The 20,048-nt window shown below is 44.3% G+C and overlaps 1 protein-coding gene across 7 annotated transcripts; it reads right to left on the reverse strand.

Moving 5' to 3' along the window:
* Positions 1 to 1,792: 1,792 nt before the first annotated feature.
* On the reverse strand, positions 1,793 to 19,987 carry arhgef11 (Rho guanine nucleotide exchange factor 11). Of its 7 annotated transcripts, none has more exons than XM_088292660.1 (42): positions 18,736 to 19,986; positions 18,374 to 18,388; positions 18,153 to 18,244; positions 17,978 to 18,082; positions 17,126 to 17,175; positions 16,986 to 17,043; positions 16,721 to 16,899; positions 15,742 to 15,813; positions 15,563 to 15,670; positions 15,435 to 15,483; positions 15,303 to 15,343; positions 15,141 to 15,233; positions 14,619 to 14,687; positions 13,697 to 13,801; positions 13,528 to 13,626; positions 12,500 to 12,542; positions 12,321 to 12,417; positions 11,608 to 11,730; positions 11,400 to 11,423; positions 11,204 to 11,330; positions 11,041 to 11,134; positions 10,896 to 10,925; positions 9,933 to 10,047; positions 9,665 to 9,862; positions 9,554 to 9,601; positions 9,318 to 9,466; positions 9,045 to 9,185; positions 8,888 to 8,964; positions 8,253 to 8,378; positions 8,062 to 8,179; positions 7,842 to 7,990; positions 7,526 to 7,601; positions 7,179 to 7,334; positions 7,018 to 7,099; positions 5,930 to 6,007; positions 5,806 to 5,861; positions 5,608 to 5,727; positions 4,211 to 4,360; positions 4,033 to 4,131; positions 3,733 to 3,950; positions 3,209 to 3,296; positions 1,793 to 3,121 (listed from the first exon to the last, which is right to left on the reverse strand). In XM_088292660.1, exons 1-42 carry the CDS (start codon positions 18,768 to 18,770, stop codon positions 3,072 to 3,074), a joined length of 4,002 nt encoding a protein of 1,333 aa, XP_088148786.1. In that variant the 5' UTR covers positions 18,771 to 19,986; the 3' UTR covers positions 1,793 to 3,071. The 7 variants fall into 7 exon arrangements, with proteins under 7 accessions (XP_088148786.1, XP_088148785.1, XP_088148784.1 ...); XM_088292659.1 differs by having other exon boundaries at positions 9,933 to 10,056; XM_088292658.1 differs by having other exon boundaries at positions 9,933 to 10,056; positions 15,141 to 15,343; positions 18,736 to 19,987.
* Between the last annotated feature and the right edge of the window lie 61 nt (positions 19,988 to 20,048).

Consider the following 20,048-nt stretch of genomic DNA (forward strand, 5'->3'; position numbering starts at 1 on the left):
GAATGAAATCTGATTTAGGATTTCAAAATAAAATGCCAAAGAAATTTCAACTTTTGACAAATAAACACGATTTAGAAAAATCATAAAAAATTAAGTTTTGTTTTCCCAGAATCAGACTGCTCCTGGGGCACACTCGGCCATCCCAGTTATCCAACCAAGGTAGTTTCATTAAAATCTGATTTGGTATTTCAAAATAAAAGGAAGAAGAAATCTCAACATTTTTCAGTTACACCCGAAAGTTGAGCTTTCTTCTGCATTTTATTCTGAAATGTGACATCAGATTTCATTCAAAGTACTTTGGTTGGGCACCTGGGGTGGCTTAGTGTGCCCCAGTGCTTGTCTGGTTGCGGGATAACGAAAACCTAATTTTTGATGATTTCTCAAAAGAATGTGTAATGGTAAAAAGTTGAGATTTCTTTAGGATTTTTTTTTTAAATGCCACATCAGATTGTGATGAAAGTACCTTGGTTCGATACCTAGGGTGGCCTAGTGTGGCCCAGCGCTTGTCTGGTTGCGAGATATCGAAAACTTCATTTTTAATGAATTTTCAAAATCGTGTGTCAAGGTCAAATTTTGAGATTTCTTATGACTTTTATTTTGAAATGCCACATCAGATTGTGATGAAAGTACCTTGGTTGGATACCAGGGGTGGCCTAGTGTGCCCCAGCACCGGTCTGGTTGCGGGATAACGAAAACTTCATTTTTAATGATTTTTCAAATTTGGGTGAAATTATCAAATTTTGATATTTCTTTGCCCTTTTATTTTGAAATGCCACATCAGATTTTGATGAAAGTACTTTGGTTGGATACCTGGGGTGGCCTAGTGTGCCCTAGTGCTTGTCTGGTTGCGGGATAAACAAAAACTGAATTTTAAATTATTTTTTATTAAATCAGTTCTAATATCAGCCATTGATCTACAGTTAACATTGATATCTCTTTCTATCTCGATTCATAACATTTATTGGTGCAATTCTGAGTCAGTTTGCATTCCCCCTGGGTGAAAAGACGAGTTTAATAACATTAAATCCAAACCACTGACGCGCTTACTTGAGTTTCACAGGTTTTATTTTGAAGGTGGCCATCAACAAGCGCGTTCGGTGCATTACCGTAATGCACCGTGTTGCACAGTATTGACAATAAGAGTGGCGGCTGGTTTGACTTTGTCTTTGCGAGCGGAGGCAGGCCTGACTGCAGTTTCACTTCCGTGATGCGCATAAGCATGTATGACGGTTTGAAGAAGTTTTTACTCCTGAGCGATGTCCCACAAGGACATACTTCGCATGTAAAGGGATAATCTATGTACTAAATGTTAACAAAACAAAATTGATATCCTTTTTTCTATACCACATACATATCGAGTAATTCAAAAGAAAGGCTGAGCGTTTCTGACAGTCGTCAGGGGCGTAATCCATGGTAGTACACGTGTCCAACCACTAGAGGGCAGACGAGATCTTTGAGTACAATGTTCCTGCAGGGAACGCGAACGCACATGAAAAAAAAATAATAAAGGACTCTACATTGTTGTTGCAGGCAGTTAATAAAGGCAGGTCCGTGGTAACGCAGAAGAGAACAGTGGTCATTCTTTTTTAAAAAGAACCCAAAATAACACGTCCGTGCGTACTTAACCAGGTCAGGGATGATTCCGTCCTTTAAAAAAATAATAAAATAAATAAATCCATTCTGTCCCTGCAACGGAATGCCTTAAAGATAGATATCAAGGATATTGAACAAATAAGTACACAGTATGCTCAAATAGTTTTCTATAAAGCCACCGGAAACAACAGAAACACACTTTGATTTGTGTGATTTTAATGTCACAAACACAGGAAACATGACACAACTTACAGTAGAATTACTTTGTGCAACACCTGGAAAACAACAAGACTACGCCAGAGCACCCGCATGTGACTGTGGAGGTAGAATCACTTGCGCTAATTTACCGCACTCGGCGGATATTTTGACTTTGGTAGCGTCCGTCCGCCAGTTTGTGAAATGCGGCGGCGTAGCTTTGCTTTGTGATTCCACAACACAACAATAAGAAAAAAGTGTTTACTTTTTTTTTTTTATTGTGATGACTTAACAGCAGCAGCTGGAAAAATTAGCACAGCTTACTTAGCACTGCTCGTTTTCCCGCTACGTCCCGATGGAAGCGGAAGCTGAGCGGTTCAGTCCTTAGTGGCCGTGGCCTAAGTCCCGGATTCTCAAACTTTTGGGTCCGGCCTCCCTCAAAATCGCAACGCCTTTGAAACTCGACTATGACGTGTACCCCAAAATGACCAAGGAGTGAAAAAAAAAAAGTGACTGATTTTCAAGAATGAAGTCATGTTTTATGAGAGCAAACACATTTTCAAAAAGATAAAATCAAACTATCATGAGATCAGAGTCCAGCGACTCTTAAAACGTGCATTTCAAAAATGAAACTTCATCAGCTGTCACGATTTCTAGTCTGGAAACGGTTCCTTCATTTGCCAAAAACTAAGGTAGGAAGTATGGAAGTGGCTTGTTGCCCATTATCCATGTATAATGTATTAAATTTAACATCATAATGTGATCAGTTTGACTTCAGAAATCAACAAACCAAGCACTTCCTTTTTAAAAACTGGGCCTATTATTATGACTTTCAAGTATTGAACATAGTTTCGTCTCCAGTAACTGTGATTTGTAAAAAACAAGTGAAAAGAATCAGTTATCATGTTTAACGTGGTCATTTATCATGTTAGTGTTTTTTTTTTCTGGAATGGCAGGAATTTGCTTCTGTAAGAAGTAGTAATTGGTTTCCTATATTTATTCAATTGGCGCTTCCGTCCTCGTATGTACAGTAGGTATGCACTCGTTTAGTAAATGACACAAAGTCATAATTTATTGCAAATCATTTTTGCAAACCCGCAAGCTACGTCTCACTGCCCACTGGGGGTCCGGAGACCCCAGTTTGAGAACCACTGGCCTAGGACATGCTAAACACAGTCAGTCGGCTAAGGGCGGGAAAGGGGGGGGGGGGATTTCGGGTGGTCTGCGTTGTGGCTAAAGTGCTGGGTGATTGGAGGTCACTCGTGGGGTGCTTCCAGTGTCTCTCACAATCCAGTGGACTGAATCCGAGGCTGGGCGGGACTTGCCTCCTTGCCTGCGGGGTTGACAAAAAAAAAAAAAAAAAAAGGGGGGTGTTAGGGAGGAAGTGCGGATGTAAAAAGGTGCCGTGTCGCGCGCCTACCGTCCGCCGAGCCGCGGTCTTCCTCCTCCTGACAGGCTGAGCGCTCTCGGAGCGACGTCAGCAATTTGTGATGCTCCCCTTCGATGTCCTGCACAGATGGAGGGAGCAAAGTTGATTTTCAGGATGTTTTCAACCAACAATTTTTCCCACTAGTTGGGGTTGTAAAGTGGCGAGTTTACGATTCCACAGTGACGTTTAGGGAAGGGGGCGGAAAAATATTGACAGCGATTTGCTGATGAAAACAGAGCAGAAAGAATAGAAGCCTGAGTACTTCGGCACTGTTTGTGTTCATTTATCAGTCGTTTTAAAAGTTCATCACTTCAATATTTATGCTAGTTTGTTTGCAAGCATTTGAGTTTGCATTAAGCTAACAGAATCGCGTTACAAAATCAGGTGGTTTGGTTAAATATACGGTTTGTTTTTTGCTTTGTGTTGAACTTCAACAGGGAAGGCCAATAAAAAAAAAAGTTCCTTCAAAAAAACAGCATTATCTCAAATGACAAAATGGCCGTCCGCGAACTGACCTTGAGCTGACGCAGCTTGCTCGTCAAGTTCTCGACCGTGCGGAAGACCTCCTCGACGTTTTTGATCACGTGACTCTGCCACGACGCCTCCAACTGGCCGGCCTCCTCTTCCCGGCCATCCGACGGCACACTCTCCCGGCAGCGACCCGTCGCTTCATCGGTCGGGTCGGTGGTACTCTCACCTGGTTGGGTGGGCATGACCAGGCAGAAGACGTTTCCTGTCCACCGTGTAAAAAAAAAAAAAATCAGGAAAGCCGTTCGCTTCACACGGACAACAACGCCGCCGTGGGTCGGCATTACCGTGCGCAGCGGCCTGGCTTGGCGACAACTGCTCAGGCGCCGTCGTGATGTCATCAGTGACATCATCAGCGACAGCGTAAGAAGAAGCCGTCGCTGCCGCTAATTAAAGTGTGTGAAACAAGAGTGAGAAAAAAAGGAGGAGGCAAAAAAAAATAAAAAATGGCTACAAATGGCGAACCTTTCCGTAGGACTTGAGCGTTGCCGCTCATCGCAGCCTCCCATCGGTGACCGCTCAGATTGTGCACGCTTTCATTGGGCGAGTCTTGGGAGGCGTGGCTCCAGCCATCCTCGTCCGCATTGAGTAAGAGGAGCTGACGAAGAGCGGCCACTGGCGTAAAAAAAAAAGAAAAAAAAAGGGAGGGGCAGGCTCAATAATTGAAGTGAATGGGAGTCTGAATTGTCCGATTTTCCAGTTGATTTGATGCCCTTGGCTGTTTTTCTTTCTTCGTTTTTTCCTGCGCATCAATTTGCTTCACTCTCCACATTTTTTATTTATTTATTTTATTTTGACAGAAAAGTGCTTCTCAATGCTAATTACGGCGATCATAACTATTACGCTAAGGCAAAAACACCAACAGGATTAAAAAGTGACTTTTTAGAGGAAAAAAAGTTGAAATGTTAAGTTGATGTTTTTTTTGAGGGGAAAAAAAATGTTGACGCTGGGATTTTTTTTTTCTTAAAAAGGAGCAGTGGTAAAGTTGTGATTTTATGAGCAAAAATGATTTTCCAAGATAAAGGCGTAATACGATACTTAAGTCAAAGTTTAAGGAGGGAATAGTCTTACCGCGTGATTTTCAGAACTGCAAAATTATTTTCATATGACTTTTTTTTATTATTTTGTAAATAGCAGGTTATCCCTCACCTCAAAATTGGACTATATGTCGAAAATTATGCTTTGATGAATTTGTTGTTGATTGATTTAGCACTGTTTCAAAAAAGAAAAGAAAAAAGATGTTAGCTGGATGACAGCAGATTTAAATTAGTTTGTGCGAATTTATTTCAATCTCAGTTATGGAAGCAATTTTATATCAGGTGCAAGGTTATTATAGCTCACGTAAACTAATTGAAAAAATAGAAAATTCAATGAATTAAAATAAGCAATCACTAAGTGAAACTACATCATATGTAGTTTATAAAACTATGACAATTATTTTTGCGCACAGAAGGAAGGTCCAAAAGTCGTCTAAGAATTGATTTTAATGTACTTGTTTAAACAATTATTTGTCACTTTTTCCCCTCATCTTGCACTCAAAAATATTGAATATATCAAAGAAAAATCTTAAACTAATACTAAAACAAATAAAAAATATTTTCAACAAAAAAACAAATCCGCTCGAAAAACAGTCAAATGAACTGAACTAAAGAAAAAAAAAAAAATTCAAAACAAAATCCAAATTATCATGAAAAATCCACAACTATTATACTGTAGCCCTGATCTGATGTGACCTGAATTCTGACACGTGTTAGCCACCACATTAGTGTCAGTGTGCTGAAGATTTTTGCATTACACAAGTGTGGGAATTCCACATTGCGGAAAAAGCAAATGCCAACCACTTGAAATGTTTTGCTCTTTACCGTCCTGCAACGCCGCCTCCGCCACACCCACTGCATGTACTTCATCACAGTACAAAAACCCCGCTTGGTCACACGCTGCAGAGATGACCGCGGCGTCGGCCTGCATGTTCGCTGCATTTTCTGGAGGAAGTGGAGTCAAGTGGGATGGTAAGCGTCGGGCTGTGATTTCAAAAATGCGACGGGTGGAGCGACGCGTACCTGCGTAGGCGGGGCTCGCAGCTGCCACCACGGACGTACCGCCATGACTGGGAGAGCTGGGAAAGCAATCGTTTTAGGGCTCACCCTCTGATAAAGTGGATTTTGAACGGGGACGTGCACTTACGCCACAGCCGCTGAGCCGTGGCTGACTGGCGGCGGTCTGGCAGCAGAAGCGATGGTCTTTTCTAGAAAGTCCTTCCAGCTGAAACAAACACAAATTCTTTTTCTTGTACACTTTTCAACTATTTGGTTTATTTGGGTTTTATTACACTTTTGGGCATTAGTTGGTGGCATATTAATATACTTGACTCTGGAAAGGAAAAAGAAGAATGAAAATAGGAAAAAAAAGAAATAATAAATCAGCCTCTTTTTTGCTGAAGATTATTGAATGAGAAATCCTGCATTTTATGCCGACAGATTGATTTTATCATGTACGTTTTTGGGCAAGATTATTGATGTATAATGCAAGTTGGTAAGTTGGTTAGTTTCTGAAAAAAAAATATGGTTTGTTGACTGTAAATGGAGGGATCAATACACTAAAACTGTACAATTTTTTTGTCATATCCATTGCTCTTGATTTTGTGCAATATGTTTTTAAATGTGTTTACATTATTTTAAAAGTCTTTTTCAAGGTTTCTTAAAAATAGGCCAAGAGAGTATATACATTTGGGTATTTCTGTTTCACAAATTTTACTGTCACTATCACTGGCGATTGGGGTCAATACATTTGTTTGTGTTATCTTTAAGTGGCTTTAAAATATTTTTGGTTTAAGTAAAGACAAATTTTTTTTGGGGGTGGAAAATTAAACGTATTTGCAAAAGCACAAATAAATGCTTTGAAAAAGAAAAACAAATGATCCCGTTTGATATTGTTTGACATGTCAGCTAAGGCAAATCGAAACATTTTTTGGTTTGGCTCTTTGCCCCGAGAAATTCCTTGGATCCGGATCTATTTTAATTGCTTGCGTTTGTTCAAAAATACATTGGAAGAGGACCTTGAAAAAGAAAATAATAATAATACAACCAAAAAAAGAAATCATATTTAGATTAATTTTCCAAATCATTGAGCCCAAATATCCACGTTAGGAAGAAGCCTGGGTCGCAGTTAAAACAAATAAAAAAAAAAAAAAAAAAAACAACAAAAAAACCCCCACAATTGACCTGCAAAGTGAACATAACTTAAACCGAAGAGGATGCCCAAAAAAAGCTCACGTGTTTTTCTCCGACGCCGTCCCCGCCACCAGCTCGTAGATCTGCGTCTCTGTGGTGCTAATCACGTAGAGCGCCTTGTTGTCTGCGTGGGAAGAAGAAAAAAAACTTGATGAGGTGGCGTACAGTCGCCTGCCGCATTTTCGACACGGCGCCAAACTCACCTGTGGCGACCGAGCGTACGAGCAGCGAGTCCAAATTGACCAGCGGGCTGTCGCCGCCGCCGCCCAGCCAGCGGGACGGGTGACGTAGCAAGAGACGCTCGTCGGGGCTGCGCTGCAGCAGCAGGAGGCAGTCGGACAGCAGCAGCGCGTGGATGTCTGACGACGGCAAGGGTTCCAAATGCGGTGGACGTGGTTAAAAAAAAAAACAAAAAAAAGGGTCGAGAACACTCGCTGACCATCCTCACACGTCTCCATTTAATTTTGCACATTCCTTCAATTTCGAAAATCTACCAGAATTTCGCAAGACGAGATGGCGCCGATGCAAGTGTGGTTTGCTCTCGACTGACCTAACTGCTTGTCCTTGCTGACTTTCCAGACCAGTGGCCCCTCATGGATCATCTTCTTGGTGCTCAGATCCAGACCCTGCCAACAAGATAGGAAGTTAAACATTGGTAAATAACACAAAGCTGAGCAAAAATTTGTTTCCGGATTCAGTTTCGAGACCTCGAAGTAACTCCTCGCCATGGAAATGAAAGCAATTCGTTCCCGCCCCTCAACTAAGTTCTGTTTACTTGTCTTGATGGATTCAACTGAAAATAATCTTTTTTTTTCTTGACCCCTGGCCAAGCCACGGACGGACGGACACGTCGGGGTGTCGATTACCTTGAACTGCGGCGCCACATCCAGTCTGCGTTGGTACTTGCTCAGGTGGTGGCGGTGTTCCGTCTCCCTGACCACCTCGTTGACCGCCTGCAGGATTCCACGGCAACAGGCCTGAGCCCGCTGCAGGGCGGGGAGGTCGGCGGAGGTGACTTGGAGAAAAAAGAAGCGTGTGAGCTGTGCAGCTGTGCAGCTGCGCGCGCACGCGATGTTGCGTAATCACCCTCAGTGTGCTTGATGATGTTGTCCAGAAGAAGCGGATACTTGGTCAACCTCTGCATTTCCGACACCAGCAGGTCTCTGAGCTGCAGCCGGCGACAGTGGCGACTGGCCTCGCACTCCTGGACCAGTCACAGCGTCAAGCAAAATGCGGCCGCCGTCCGGTCTCGGAGGCGGCGGCCGACCTTCGCGTACCTGCACAATGTGGGCGAAGCGAGGGTCTTTGCGTTGTTTGCTCTTGATCAGCTCCAGCGCCTGAGATTGCTGCCTGCACAACTGCGACGCTTGCTCTTCAAACTCCTCGCCGGCGGTGCCTTCGAACTGGACGTGAGCACGCACACACATCATCTTCATCACTTAATTTGAACATTTTCATCACAGAATGTTTTTTCCCTTTTGACTTCTGTTCAGGAAATTCAGTAGTTTGAATTCGTTTTGAAAGCAGGTTTGTTCTTTTTTTTTTTTTTTTTTCAAATGTGCTTTGTTTGAGTTTGAGTTTTATAAGTAATAGTTTTAGATATGGAATATATGTCAAGGGCAAGATAAAAAAAAATGTCACTAAGTATTGTGTAACAATCTAAAGTATGAAGGAAATAAAAATGAAAACCAAGGACAATTTTTATGGTAATTCCAGTTAGTTTTATGAACCCAAGATGTAGTTTTTTTTTTTTTTTTTAATGAAATAATCTGCCACCTGGCAAGTCATTAGTTAGACTTTCTGTTTTGTCTCCCTCCGTCGATCAAATTTTTTTTTATGTCTCTTGGACGAGTTGAATGAATTTCGTTCTGTCCCGGTTGAAAATAAAATGTCATCAATGAAGTCAGCTTACCCTTGCCAACATGACATCGCCGATGTCTTGAACGATAAGAGACTCTCGCCGCATCCTCATGGCCTCGCATAGACTGGCTGCGGGTGGAGACGAAGCGCAAAGACGTTACAAGCTCGCGGGCCACGCCCACGCCCACGCCGGGAAAAGGCGTACGCACCGTGCAGTTCGTAGACCTGCGGCAGGTTAGGAAAGATGCATGCCAGCTCGTCGGCGTTGAGCACGGCTCTCATCTTCTGGAAGAAGACCTGGTCCAGGACTCGGAGCGTACGGAGGTGCGATGCCTCGGTGGTGAAGAGTTCTGCCGACAACAACTTTTACATTCGTGCTGAGCGAGTTAGGAAAAGTGGATGGTTTTTTTTAAATAGTGTGCTGTGACATTTCCATCATGAATGTTAAAACTCTAAACTGTGACAGTTGTTTGGACTCGCACCATATATGACGGCCTGTCGCTCCACCTCCCTCGGGCTGAGTGTGGCCAAGAGCTCATGCGGCACCGTCTCCTGCCAGTTGTGACCCTCGCACGCCTCCTCCTCGGTGGCGCCGGTGTCCAGGAGCAGGGCCAGCGGCGACTCCGTGCTCCTGCGTCGTTTGGACGGACACGGGTACGAATGTCAACACTTAGCTTGAGTGGACTCGCAACTGGCGAGGGATGGCGTCAAGGGTCACCTGCGGAGGGAGCGCGGAGTGTACGGCGGCGTGGGGTTCTCTAGAGACCTGACAGTGAGAAGAAAGCGATTATGTTCCAGATGCAGCGTCGCTCAGAACACGTCGCCCAACCTGGCCGAGCTGCCCGACGCCGACGACGAGGCGCTGTGCTGCAGTCTGAAACCTGGCCCTTCCCTCTCCTCGCTGGGGTCATCCATGTCCACGTCGCTGCGAGATCGGGGAACGGAATCGCTACACGAGGCCATGCCGCGCCGCCGACCTTCTCCCTGAGCCTTCAAAGACTCGCTGCGTGCCAGACGTACGGACGCGCTGGGGCCGCAAACGCACAACACGGCGCGTTGACGTCATGGATCTCGCGAGCCGGCGTCACGTGCCTCACCTGTTCATCGCGTCTTCCCCCGGGCCGCCGGACGACGCCATCTGCGGGTCGCCGCTGTCCTCGGCCCCGGGCTCGGAGTGATTCTCAAACTGCTGAATGATGTTCCTGACGCTTCCTGGACGCACTGTGCGCACGCGTACCGAAACGCAAACACGCACAAAGCTGCAGTTGCTTGTCAAGAAGGATGAAGGTTAATGAAAAGATAAAAACGTCAAGAATGGAGGCGAAGAGCAAAAAAGAGGTCGCAGGGCTCGGCACGTCGAGCAGCGTTGCCAATTTAGCAACTTTTTCAACAACTTAAGCAGGTTTAATTCCAGCTTTGAGTGAAACCATTTTCACGTCGTCTTCACTAACGGCACAATGACCCGATCGAAGTCGTCAATATTTTGCCGAGGTTGCCTTGCCTCAACCGAGCCACACAGTTTGACTCTTCAATCTTAATTACATTTTTGAATGTTTAATATTAGGGGGTGACCGATATGGATTTTGTAAGGCCGATTCCAATATTTGGCAGAATAAAATTCAGATAACCGATTAATCTGATGACGTTTTGATCAATTAATTTTTTGGTCTATTAATACTTTGCCCTTTAATATTTTTTTAACTTTACAAGAGAAAAATCAGCTAATATTTTATATGTTTTTGAGGGGTGGATGTTTTTATTTGTTGTGTGTCGAAATGTGTTTAAAAAAAAAAAATCTGTCAAATTTCTAAAAAGCCAATTAATCAGTTGAGCTGTACAGAAAATATTAATTGATTAATGATTGGGTTTATTTTCCCCCAAAACTATAAAGAAAAGTCTTTTATTTCTTTAAATTTCTGCAAATTAATGCTTGGGTAAAAATTATTTGCTGGGGAAAAATTGGTTCAATGCAAATGAGGAAAATCACAGAAGGGGAAAAAAACAAAACAAAAAAGGCACGATGGGAGGGAAGGAAGACAGGAAGTGAGGACAAAAAGTACCTTCAGCGGGGGACAACGGGACATGGAATGCTATGAAAGCAAAAAGAAGCCAACAGAAAGCGCACAATGAGAAACCAAACAGAAATCAAACAAATATGAAATCGTAGCTGAGCATCGCAAAACAATTTGTTGACTGTGAGCCTACTGGACTGAGACGTGCTCCGAGGTTTGCCGATGTACTTCAGGATGGGATTCCTCTTTTTGTCCTCGCCATCTTTGTCCTTCTTGGCGCTGCTCGGCTGAGGAGACCACAACGGACATGAAGCGACGGCGGCGTCGTGATGCAAGCTCGCGCCGACGCTTGTTACCTTTTTTGCCTTGAGAAACGTGAGCCACTTTTCCTTCTCGGTGCTCAAACCGGAGAACACCTTGGAGTCTCGTAGCTTGATGCCGGCGTGACGGAGGTAAAGAAGCACGGCCGACGCTAGCGGGGAGCTGGGCAAAAACAGGACGATGAAGAGCGCGGGAGGCTAGAACGGACTCGAACTTCGCTGCCTTGTTTACCTCTTGTCTTCTTCGTGCTTGCACCTGCGGCAGGGTCACAAAAGCAGAAGTATCAGGACAGGAGGAAGTGGGAGTAAGCCACAATTTCTGGGCTCAAATTATTGTGGCAAAAATCAAGCTAGTCAGGTCACCAATAAAGTTCAGGGTTGGCCAAAGCGAGTCATGAAGTGGACTCAAGTCAAGTCACATGATTGGAGTCAGCACTTACAGGATGTCCCAGAGAGCAGTGACCTGCTTGTCCACCACCTGACGCTCCTTCATCGGGTCTCCGTCCAGCAGCAGCAGGTCACCTTCGCCGAAGAGCGCGCCCAGCCCCATCATTTGCTTGTTCCTGTCCCAGCCATTAAAAAAAAAAATGATATACAGATTTTTTTTTTTAACTATTGAAAATAAAAAAGGGAAAAAGGGCTGAATTTGTTTTATTTTAAAATTTAACCTTCAAAATGAACTAGAAAAAAAAAGTCTAACGCTCTGTTCAGTACAAATTAAATACACAATTATTTAAACGAGCCACCTTGTTTAAGGCTCGGAGTGTCATCTTGAAATAAATTTATTTAAAAGTTCATTTTAAGTTTATTTCAAAATTGAAAGAAATTGAGTGTCATCGGCTTAATTATTTTCTTTCCTCCGGAGCTCCCGAGTGATGGAACTGAGGGCCGTTTTGTCAAGTCGACCTTTCGCCCCCCCCCCCCCCCCCTTTTTTTGGTTTTAGTCACGCTAGCTCAGCGGCACAAGCCTGAGCCTCAGTTTGTATTTCCTAAATGGGAGGGAGTTTGATAACGAATTGGGCCGTGATGAGCCAAATCTGCTCCGTTTATTTTTTATGGCTAATCTATCGATGGAATTTTCTATCGATATCGATCACCTAACTATCGCGATAAATATCGATATCGAATTTTCGACACAGCCCTACTAACACACCTGTAATCCAGAAGTTGGTCTTGGATGTGAGGCAGCACCTGCTGCTGGAGCTCCGACAGCGGCCCGCGGATGTCCTCTTGGGCGTGTAGGCGGCTCTCTGTCGGGGAAAAAAAACGCACAAATTGGGGAGGGAACATGCCAGCGCAACACGAGAGAACAGGACCGCCTCTTCTTCTTACCGATATCTGTAAGGTAGTCTTCTGGCACTTTGATCTTCAAGGGCTGAAATATCATTGAATGCAGTGTTTAGTGGTGACTGATTCATTTGATTGATTTGTTCAATTTTGTCAAGATTTTTTATTTTGCACAGGCGCTTTAAATGATGAAACAGGCTAAAACCAATCCAACACTACAAAGTTAAGATATGCTAAGCAATCAAATGTTATGTTCATAAATATAGAAATAATTTGTAAAAACTGCTACCACACAGCTTTCTGGTCAAGGTGAGGAGCTAAATCGTAATTAGACATTTTTCAGGATTTTTCTGGTCCTCGTTCAGAACCAAAATAAGACAAATATGTAGTACCATGACAATATTTTATAGACTGTTTATTTCATTAGGCGCATTAGTAATTTTTTTTGGGGGTAATCAACCTAATGTACATAAGCTTAGCCATGATTGGTCCCTGAGCAAAATGCATTTTTAAAGACACTAATTGTACATGAAAAGTAATGTCATTATAGACAAAATATTAATTTAAGCGCTGAAAATTGAAAAATGAGTAAACTATCCCTTAAAGCAGATGAATCCAACTGTTTTCATCTGTCGCAGGGCGGCTGCCATTTTGACATCACAGCGCCCTCTGCTGTTGACTAAAATCAGTCAAGCGGCCTCGAGCTGACGCCGCGAACATCATGACACCTGCTTTCTGGATTTGGTCACGTGACATCCACAAAGCGAGCTCGAGGGCACTTGGACGTCAAGTTCAGTTCTGAGCCGAGTTCCTCTTGAAAGATTGTGTTGACAACATTTTGACAAAATAAATCACTATCTATAATGAAAAAGTATTGACTTGTACTATTTTCAAATTTCAGAAGAGATTTTTATTTTTACTAACAACAATTGCTTTGAGTGACAATGAAAATGATTAAAATTGGGAGTCGGATTTTAATAGAAAAAAAAAAAGTTTTGTTTTTGAAGCTCCTATCACACGCCTCTAGGAACGACCCGAACATCCTAACGTCTGCAAATCGCGGCTGTACGTACGGCGTCCGGATCGAGGAAATGGGAGCAGATCTGCGGTGCCAGGGACCGGGCGTCTTTGTGTGCGGCGCTCAGGTACGCTTCCACCGACAGGTAGAAGAGCTGCCGTGCACAAAGACAACGTCAGGAGACGGCAAAGCCAAAAAACGGCACAAATTTCAAGGCAGCCGACCAGCGGGTTGGGGTCCAGCAGCTGCGTGAAGACGTATCTCAGGAAGACAGTCATGTGGGCGGGCCGTGACTTCAGCAGCTCCATGTCCTGGAAGGGGCCATCCATCTGGATTTGGGGGGGGGGGGTTAGGGGCATCAGCAGCAGTAAATCAAAGTCACACGTGTCCAAGTCATAAATCAACCTCAAGTCAATTATGCTAACACATTCATGAGCAGTAACACCAGTTTTGAAACAGTACACTGTTAATGTTCAAACTGTACACAATTCAGTCCTTAAAGGGGAAGTCCACCCCCAAAAAAACTAAATCCTGACAAGAATATGTTCTAAGCAGTCCCACAAGTCTAAAGTTGATATTCTGAATATTATTCTTTGTGGAAAACGAATTAAGCAGCAAAATCCACGCTTCTCTCCATCTCAGGGGGCGGCCATTTTGTCACTCGCTGTCGACTGAAAATGACATCACAGTCATTCAGGGCTCAGGTAGCGGCAAATTGTGGCTCAGCTTCAGAAAATGTGATGTCACTTGACAATTGTAACCCCCATGGAGACACAGACCGGAAATGGCGAAATATAATTCCAGGATTATGAAAATGTCTCTCTATTTATGATTACATTAATTTAGCTATTGAAAATAATGACGTAACACACATTTTGTAATGACTGCATAAAGGAAATTATGAAGGAGGTTTGCTGATGGTCAAAATGTGTTGTCATAAACCGAAACCGCAAAAAAAATGATCAGAATAAGCCATCTTTGTTGTTTCCATTCGCCTCACACGCTTTCAAGTTGGAACTGGGACAATCCCAGTGGAGTCCGACTTCTCAGCTTCCTGGACTGCAGCGCAAGTCTGATTCCAGTCAAGTCACGTGACTCAAGTCCACCAGCAATGGCGGAACGCGGCCGGAGCTGCGAAAGGCTCACCTCATTGAACGCGTAACCGTCCTCATCCTCCTCCTCTTCCTCGGGCCCGATGATCTGGGCTCTGCCGCTCTGCCAACACACACACACACACACACACTTACACTTGACAGCTCAAACACCACATGCATGCGCATGTGTACGTGTCGGGAGGGGTCCATCATGAAAATGATGATGATGGTGGTGAGGAAGGCATGCGGCGGACATCGTTCCGTTCCTACTTGACACTTTGTTAGTGCATCGCCATCGTTTATTTGTGATAATTCTGATATAGTTAAGTGTATCACAGATTAATTCATTGCATGTTTTTGTGTGGGGAAAAAATAATCACAATTGCAATACTGGGGGCGGGGGGATCACAATTATCATTAAAAATACAGATTTTTTTTCTTAACATTTCTAAATTATTTGGCCCCAATATATCGGCAACGAGGATTGCACTTCAAAGAAACGAGAAGTCCCCTCTGACTGACCGAGCAGTCACAAGGTCAGCAGGTAACATCGCAGCAAACAGGAAGTGCTCACCCAATCAGAGAGGGGGTGTGTGTCGGAGCTCTGCCGTCGGTGTAGAAGGCTCCGGAAGGAAGGTGAGGGGGATGAGTGGGGACTGTCAAAAGCCTGAGAGGGACGGCGAGGGGCACAATCACAAACATGCCAGGGTGCGAGGCGGGGTGACGGGCTGCCTACCTCCGTGTCGGCCTCACTCGAGTCCGCCGGCAAGCGTCCAGCTGGAGGGAAGAAGAAGAGGAAGACCAGGAGGAGGAGTTGTAGCAAGAGTGACTACCATGATGTTGTAGCCGCTCACACGACGACACAAACCTTCGACCGCCGTGATGGCCCGAGTGACGCATTCCGGCCGCATTCCCTCCTGGGGACGCACAAAAAGGTCAAACGTTTGTTGGGAGAAGAGCACCAGATGTTGACGGCCCACCGACGAGCATCCTCACCGCATCCTGCAGCAGCTTGACGCGCACTTGATGAGCTCGCCGCTTGGCGCTTTCGATTCGCTCTTCCAGAGACGGCGACGGGTTCCGCGACTGCTCGTTCATTAAGGTCTGGAAAAGCGCACAACAGCGCAGGGTTTGACGCAAGGCTTGCGATGATGTCATTGCTGTGCCTGCATTACCTGCAGCTCCATTTCTTCCTGGTGCAGCATCTTCCTGAGTATTTGAGAGGCGTGCTTCTGCACCTCCGGGTCCTAAAACATAGCAGTTGCGATGATGACGAGAATGCCAGTCGCAGGTGAGGGTTAAGGTTAATAGAATTCACAACGAAATAATAACACACCGTTATTGAAAAAAAAATATTCATTCATGAAATAAATCCAAAAATGCTTTAAAAACTATCTTATGTTTATGAAACTATAACCTCTGTTGTAAATTAATATCATACGTGAGCAATCGGAAGGAGGGTCAAAAAATCATTTGAGAATAGCAGTCCCGTATTTTACGGACTATCAGCCGCTACTTTTTTCATAGATTTTAAACCATGCGGCTAATACAACGGTGCGGCTTTTCTGTGGATTTTTCTTCCACCAATAGGGGGCGCGCTATAGTTCAGGAAAAACGCTAAAGAAATCTCAATTTTTTTTCCTCTTGGGTCTGTTCTGTTAAATGAGCAAAGTTGTTGCCGTGTTAAAAGGCACTATTTTAACAATCTGTTTATGAACCTTTATCCAAAATCGTTCTGTATATGCAGTAAACAACTCATTTTTTCAACAAAGAAAACTGCGGCTTATAGCCTGGTGCGGCTTATGTTTTTGGGGGGTTTACCGCGGCTTATATACGGGTGCGCCTTTGGGGTCTGGGAAATACGGTATACTTTACTTTATTACACCATACCTTGTGACCTGGTTTTGTTTTTATATTTTTTTATCTTGCGCTTAAAAAAAACTCCATATATTGGAAAAAAAAACTAAAACTAATAGTAAAATGAACAAAAACTTAAACTAAACAAAGCATTAAAAAAAAGGAAGAAATAAATTTTAAAAAAGTAAAAATTGAATAAATACTAACTACGATAGGGAGGCATGGGCTCAGCGGTAGAGCGTTTGTCTCCCAACTCAGAGGTTGGGGGTTCTAACCCCGGCCAAGAGCCCCACTGACCTGGAGTGGTCTGGGTCCGGTGATTCTTTGGGAGGGGGTGCTGCACAGTCCTGACAGTGAGGGTGGTGTGGGTGGAGTCTCCCCACCAGTAAACGTTCTCTGATTGAGGGTGGGATCCGCTGGGAAGGACGACGGTGAAGGGGGCGGCCCTTGCAGCGTGAGCGCGACATACGTTCCAGCTGTGTCATGACAGAGACAACACGCGTCAAGACAAATTCGAGTAAAAATGCATTCTTTTTTCTTTTTTTTAATTCACAGGACTGACATTTGATGAGCTTGACCACCTCCTGATGGGACATGGAGGACACGAGCGAGCCGTTCACCTGGAGGACGGGAGAGGGACAAACAGGAAGTAAGCGGTGACTAAGCTCTCCGTTGGCTGTGTGCCCCCGAGGCAGCGCCCACCTTTATGATTCGGTCTCCTTCCTGGACTCCGGCCTTGACGGCTGCTCCGCCTGCGACGACAAAGGAGGATAAGAAAAGCGCCGACTAAGCGATAATTGGCAGCTAACCTTTGTGGGACTCATTTTTTGGAACGCGACTCAGTGCAAATACTTTGCTACTGTACAGAATTTTTACATATTTGTACCCCGGGGCTCAACGGTTTTTCCTCATCAATTTTCAACATTCACTTTTCCTGTTCAGCAAATTCATGACCAACTAGTTTAAAATCAGAGGCCAGAAAAATCTGTTTGTTCAAATACGATTGAATTTATTATGAAGGCGGAATTGATAAGAAAAGAATTATCGCAAAATGTGAAGACAATTTTCAATTTTGGTATTTTAGCAAGAAACATGAATTTGATGCACATCATTTCTACTTTGGTGGGCCACAAAAAAACGATACAGCAGCCCCCGTGCCTCGAGTTTGACACCAGTGATTAATACAGATAAACAAATAAATAGATAAAATATACATTAAAAAAAATAAAGCATTTTTTCTCCCCTAAATAGCAGCATTTGCAATTTGAAAATTCATTGTACAACATTGCAACGTTAATTTAAATGAGTAATTGTTCAGCTCGAATCTGCACTTTAATTTACGGCAACTTCGAGTTTTACTCCACTATAGTTCCTCCGCTAGTTATACTTTGACAAAAATACTTCTACTTCCAATACTTAAAGTACATTTGATGTCTGAAAATGACGTAAAGCAAATGTCTGGGAGTTAAAGACTTTTCACCCAAGTTATTTTCTGTTAAGATATTTTTACTCAACATACTTTTAGATACTTTACACTAAACGGGAATAACTTACCTGCTCGGACATTCTGAACCAGTTTCACCCGCTCTCCACACACGGTGAAGCCGAAACCCAGCTGGTCCTTCTGCACCACCACGCATCTTTGGACCAGGCCGGCGCCTGACAGACGGGATACGTAGACCTCAAACAAACCACGCATTGGGTAAATCACCCCACAAACCGCACTCACCAGCGCTCTCATTGGGGGGATCAACCAGCGGGTCCCTCTGCTGAGTGGCGGACAATTTGCGTTCTGAGTCCCCAATGGTCAGACTGCTGAGCCTGTGTTAGCAAAGAGACGCGTTTAGAAGATGACGAGCGGCGAGCTGAGGGACACTCGTTGAGATAGGACAGTGTCGAGCAGGGAGGACAAGGGGAGGTCGGGGAAGGCGTGACAAGCTGACAACTCACCAAGCGGCAAAGGGGCTGAAAGCGTGAGGAGGCGGGAAGCGAAGCAAAGGGAAAGAGAGAGAAGACGTTCAGAACTCACAACGCGTTTGTCAACCCGCTTCTCTGAATAGCTCAATTATTTTACTCCAGTTTGCATTTGAGGTGATCTCTGGCATGTCTAAAGCGACATAATGCATTCTTAATTTTCTTCCCTGATTCTTTTGCCTCCCCCAGAGAGGTTTTGCTCTTGAATTTTCTTCTTTTTTTTTTTTGTTTAAGGTGATATAGAACTTCTGCTGGAGACAGCTCAGACCTGCAGGATCCTAAATTCTGTCAATATTTTAACTTCACCTTCTCTGGTACAAATGTGTCGTCAACGTTACCTGTCAAGGGTGGAGGTGGGCTGGCGGAGACTCATGTCTTCAGTCAGTGAGCTGTTGCTGTCGCCGTCCTCTTCGTGGCCATGTTCCACTTGTTCAAGTGTCCGTTTCTTATGCGGCTTCACAACACTGACATGTACAAGCTGCTCATTTTCCTTTCAGCATTCTTGTGAGAATACTCACACTCAAAGCCATAATTGTTCAAACCAATTTGTCCACATCGGTCACGACGCAGAGTGCAGAAAGTTGCTTAAACTTAAATGTGTCGAGGAAAAGGCTTGTTTGCAGGTCTAGCTTGAGTAGCACACAACTTAATGGTCTGAAAAATATTTCACTTGCAACAAATAATGTATCTTTTTAAACACTCTTCCACTAAATGGCAAAATGTAAAGAGTGCTTTCTGTGCAATTTCATTGTTCTGCAAACAAATCTGGTGCTGTGCCATGAGATTTTTTCATTCAAAATATGTGCCTTGGCTCAAAAAAAGGTTGAGAAACACTGCAGTGGACAGACCAGGTGGACGTCCACTGCAAACTGGCTGCCTAGCAGCTGAATCAACACTACCCGTTGCTAACCTATTAAAGGCACAATTTTATTGAGAATTCAACATTACTATTCGCGTCTCGCTTAGTGTCAAGTTCGCGATAGCGTGCCGACGTGAGCTGGTTGGCTGGGCTGACGTCAAGCAGCGAGATGGAGTGAAAGCTGCGGCCGCCCAAAGCGCCTCATTCTCGGGTTTCTGTCTGAGATTGCTACAAACCAGCTATGCATAAAAACGGCAACGTGCCACGTGTGGATAAAGTGTTAAGCCGCCACGCTACCAGCGCTCCTTGAACGAGAAGAAGACAGCTATTGCATCCACTGCTGGTGCAAATCCACACAGGAGGTTAAAGGTGCATCAATGCTAGCCGGCTAGCCGCCACCCAAGCCGATGTCCACCTCCGCTACGCGGTCAAAAAAGAAAAACAACAACAACGCGTGTTGCATCAAAACACACGTCTGGCAGTCACATCCCGCGCCGCATGCACAAAAATAGAAGCCTGATGAATGCCAGCTGAGGAGCGAACGAGCGTGATGTTTTGTTGCTGTGCTCTCCGGGGCATCCGCGGTCATTGACTTCCGCTTCCTGCTCGACCGCAGCTCAGTTGCGCGAGCGCCCCCTGCGGACACGGCGTCGGGTTCCGCGCGCGGTGGAACGCGCATATCGCCAAAAGATGACAAACCAGGAGTTTTAAAACAAATAAGACGAAATAAAATAAATCACAGTGTGGCAAATCACCCTCCATCAGTGATTGTTTTAAAAAATACGACTACGC

Source organism: Idiotropiscis lumnitzeri, chromosome 4 (assembly GCF_059441095.1).
Source record: "Idiotropiscis lumnitzeri isolate Australia: NSW breed Sydney's pygmy pipehorse chromosome 4, RoL_Ilum_1.0, whole genome shotgun sequence".
Lineage (NCBI taxonomy): Eukaryota > Metazoa > Chordata > Actinopteri > Syngnathiformes > Syngnathidae > Idiotropiscis > Idiotropiscis lumnitzeri.

What these genes read in the sequence shown, in the direction of transcription:
- arhgef11 (XM_088292658.1), bottom strand. Translation starts at nt 18,770, where the DNA reads ATGAGTCTCCGCCAGCCCACCTCCACCCTTGACAG. An exon ending in ACTCCGCGCTCCCTCCGCAG is followed by an intron (nt 9,467 to 9,553) that starts GTGACCCTTGAC and finishes CAAACGACGCAG; the next exon opens with GAGCACGGAGTCGCCGCTGG. An exon ending in CATCATCAAGCACACTGAGG is followed by an intron (nt 7,991 to 8,061) that starts GTGATTACGCAA and finishes TTTTTCTCCAAG; the next exon opens with TCACCTCCGCCGACCTCCCC.